A 4,256-nucleotide genomic window follows, 5' to 3' on the forward strand; every position below is an offset into this window, starting at 1 on the left:
TTCCCTTTATGCAACAGTAGACCTATACTACTCTGAATGATATGATACATTAGACTGGTCTCCATACATACAGCAATACCTTAATGATATAGGTATGGCTGGTTGGTGTAGAAAAAGTCCAAAACATAAGTATGTCTCTTTAAAGCGAAGTTTGTCGTGTAAACTGGAATGAGGTCAGACATAAAGCTCCTCACTGCACGCGCTGATTATTATTAGATTCCTTTTTTTTGGACCAATGAGGAGAAAGTGGGCGTGGTTTTGGCACTAGACAGGGTAGAGACAGCCTCGGATTGGCTGAACTGGATCGCCGTTATATCTCTGGAAAAGGATAAAGCTGAACGGGGAGAAATTAGAGGCTGCTGAAAGTTACCGAGTGCGCAGAAGAAAGGTGGATCCTAGTTCTAGTGAAACAAGCTTCTTCCCGCATGGTGCTCGGAAGGAAAAGCTATGCAGAAAAAGAGTTACCTTACTTTAGAAACTTTGAACATTTTCAGTGTCAGTGCGCTCACACAGCCACTCAGTTTGCTTTCCGCTGCTTACACGGCACATGTTTAAGTCCTACACGACTGCTAGGGTTGAATAGCTTAGGCTACATAAAGCATTGTCGGAGGAAAGAGAGTGGAAACGGGGGACACTTTTACACCGTTTGTTCTGTATCATATTACAGAGACTCGAAAAAGAACTTTTAACAAATCCAGCATTTTTAACGGCTACCAACGGATTCCTGTTGTTCCGGTTCGGCACATCTCAGGACTGACTTCTATTCACACAGCCAGCTAGAATTGTAAAATTAAATTAAAAAATAAACCTACTGTGTGGAACTGAACTGGAGAGCAAGCAGGCGCACTCTCATTGACATTTATAATCATGGTACAGAAGACAAGTAATGTGGAGAGCTCCGAGGCTGTGTTCGCGGGAGAGTCGTCGGATTCTGGAGCTATGGACCTGGACATGGCTTCCTCCCCGAGCCCCGGCTCCACGGCTTCTTCCGCGGGGGACGGCAAACTGAACCCCGCCTGGTGCAAAACACCCACCGGTCACATCAAGAGGCCGATGAACGCTTTCATGGTGTGGTCACAGATTGAAAGACGTAAAATTATGGAGCAGTCGCCGGACATGCACAACGCGGAAATATCCAAGAGACTGGGCAAGCGCTGGAAGCTGCTGAAAGACTGCGACAAGATCCCCTTCATACGAGAGGCGGAGCGGCTCAGACTCAAGCACATGGCGGACTACCCAGACTACAAGTACCGGCCCAGAAAGAAGGTCAAGTCCAGTAGCTCCAAACCGGGTGAGAAGGAGGGAAAGATCAGCGGTAGCAACTGTAACACCAGCATGAAACCATCTTCTAAAAAGAGTGGCTCAAAATCATCCAGCAAACCTCATAAAATAGTTTTTGGGAACAGCACCAAAACACCATCATTCCCAGAACAAGTAATCGGCACAGATCACCATTCTCTTTACAAATCCAAGTCTGTTTCTGCTGCCAAACAAATACCTGACAAGAAGAAGCGTATGTATGTGTTCGGGGGCAGCAGCCTGAGCCACAGTGTGAGCCCGTCTTCAGCAGCGGTGCCCGCCAGTCCCACGCTCAGCAGCTCGGCGGATTCCAGCGAACTACTCAGCCTGTACGAGGACGCCACAGCCAGCAGCAGGGAGGGCGGCGAGTCTCCCTCCAGCGCCTCGGAAGACTATACAAGCATGCGGGCGTCCTCCCCTACTCCCTCCGCTTCTCACTCCTCGTCCTCCTCCCAATCCTCTTCATCAGATGAGGAGTTTGAGGATGATCTACTGGACATTAACCCTAGCCCTGGTTTTGATAGCATGTCGCTGGGAAGCTTTGGGACCTCGGTTTTGGACAGAGACTTGGATTTTAATTTCGAGTCGGGCTCCGGTTCTCACTTTGAGTTTCCCGACTACTGCACCCCAGAGGTGAGCGAGATGATTTCAGGAGACTGGCTAGAGTCGACCATTTCTAATTTGGTGTTCACGTATTGAGCGAGAGAAATAGAGAACGAGAAAACCACAAGCAGGAAATGTTGTCTTACTATTCTGAGCAAAAAAAAAGGGATTCCGGTAAAGTGATTTTGTGTCATACCGTAACCTACCAAGGGTCCCTCCCGCCGAGAAAGAGACTGCAAGCAACAAGCGCTGACTGTTGAACAAAGCGAAAGAATAACTTGCTTTTTATTTCAAGGATCAACTGTCGACTGTTATTATGAGACATGGCTACAAGTAAGCTGAAGTGTTGCCTCGACTGGACAGGAAGAGGAAGATATTGTTGCGCCCTGACTAGGAGTGATCGGGTCCTATTGAAAGAAACACTCGATCAGAACTGGAAAACTGTGATTGATTTGCACGATTATAATGATGGCGGGTTTAGGTCAGCTGTACTTTATTAATCAATGTTAGTTACTTAAAAGGGACATTTTGAGAAACGTTTTATGATCGCCAAGTGAACTTCATAAGACTCACAGAGGTACAGAAATAGGCTGGCTGTCGGGACAGTTTTTTGTTGTCATCGAGACAGATGGATTTATGAACCAGGTGGGTTGTTGACCTAAAAGTCAAACCTTTTTTTTTAAAGATAAACGCATGATGTTACCTGTCCTCTCTTTTACTGAGATGTATGTTAGACTGTCGAACAGTTGAAACTAGTGTTAGGGTTATTTAAATGGATAGATGGCGCTATGTTTGATTCCTTTCTACCTAAAAGGAACAAAAAAAAAATCACCAGCTGTTTTAATTCTTAACTTCAGGATTCAAACGCAACTGAAATCTGTGCTGAACTTTATACACTTCTCTACGATTCAGGACCAAAATTATTTTATGTTTTTCTGATGTTATGTATAGAGAAATTCTCACCGATGTTTTTTCATCCTCGAATTTTTTTGTTGTTCATTTTTTCAGAGGACATTTTTATATGATGTATTTATATACTGGCCAAAACATTTTCAACGTAATTATGTTTTGGTTTTCTTGTACTGGTCTTGTTATGATGTTTTCCCTCACCGTCTGTTTCCTTCGCTGAAAGAAGGGCTAGACTTTTCACTTTTGATTTTTTATATTTAAATGTAGACTTTTGACACTTAAAGAGAGGAAACATTTGTTTATTTTGTCAGTGTATTTTTGTACAGATATATATCAAGGGGGTGTCAATCGGTGTATATCGCTGTTTGGATTTCCTAATTTTAAAGATCCAGGTGGCCGGTTATCTCATGAATCGGCCTTCTGTCCATGTTTACAGTATCAATCTGCAGGCTTCTTAAAGACACAGTACCACATTTCAATACCCCTTGTGAACATGCGCTTCAACACACACAGTATTTTGAGCAGCCACACTTCTGCATTTCGTTTTAGAATCTTGCCTAATAAAGAAAGATTGTAGCTTTAAATTACCAATTTCTTGGCGTTTTTTATATCGACATTCGGGTTTAAAACCACTGGATGGAACAATATAAAATCATATAAAGCATATTCAAATTGCGTATTTGAGTTCCGCAAACAACAATTATGTAGACCTACTGCTTTTCTCATTGTATTTGAATACGTAATATTTTCTACTTGTTCGCTAACTCTAGTTAATTGTTTTAGTATCTTATGGCATGGTGAATGAATAGTATTTGTATATCAGATTCAGGTTATAGTGTTGTGTTTAAAAATAAAAAATAAAAAAAGAGAAGAAAAATTTGGAAAAAACGTGAAAACATCTTTGTACATTTGACTGTGTATCATAAGCAAAAAGATTGTGTGTTTTATGTGTAGTTAAGCTATACCATGACAGGCACTAGGACTGATCGCTTTCTACTATCTTTACTTACGTTTAAGGTGGTTGTTCAGGATTTTTTTTATATATATATATACAGTTTTAAATATATTAACTTTATTTTCATCCCATTTCTGTGCAATATGCTGTGTAGAATATTGTTTTTGTCTAATCATTGCCATAACAAAAGTTTTGAAAGGGGGGAAAAACTCATGCCAGCTAATCGTGTCAATTCACTGCCTGTCAGATTGTTGATAATCCTGTACATAACTTTTTTTTTTCAAGAAGGAAATAAAAATCAGCTGGAACTGAAACATATCCCTCGTCTCTGTCGACTCATTCTGTCTGATCTATAGACGATTCCTTTTAAATCAAAACACAACTTTAATGTATACATTGTTGTTTACAGTATACAGTCATTGTTATACTGTACTCCTCTCTGTTGATGCATTCTTGACTGATGTTTGTACATGTATAGAAATGCTGCTTT

General features: G+C 41.3%; 1 protein-coding gene across 1 annotated transcript; it reads left to right on the forward strand.

Annotated features, from left to right (window-relative positions):
* The first annotated feature begins 388 nt into the window (after positions 1-388).
* Positions 389-3,669, forward strand: sox4 (SRY-box transcription factor 4). The gene is given in 1 exon segment (NM_001173644.1): positions 389-3,669. A coding segment is annotated over 1 exon segment (1,131 nt). The 5' UTR covers positions 389-867; the 3' UTR covers positions 1,999-3,669.
* The last annotated feature ends 587 nt before the right edge of the window (positions 3,670-4,256 follow it).

Source organism: Salmo salar, chromosome ssa05, assembly GCF_905237065.1.
Source record: "Salmo salar chromosome ssa05, Ssal_v3.1, whole genome shotgun sequence".
NCBI classification, from domain to species: Eukaryota; Metazoa; Chordata; class Actinopteri; order Salmoniformes; family Salmonidae; genus Salmo; species Salmo salar.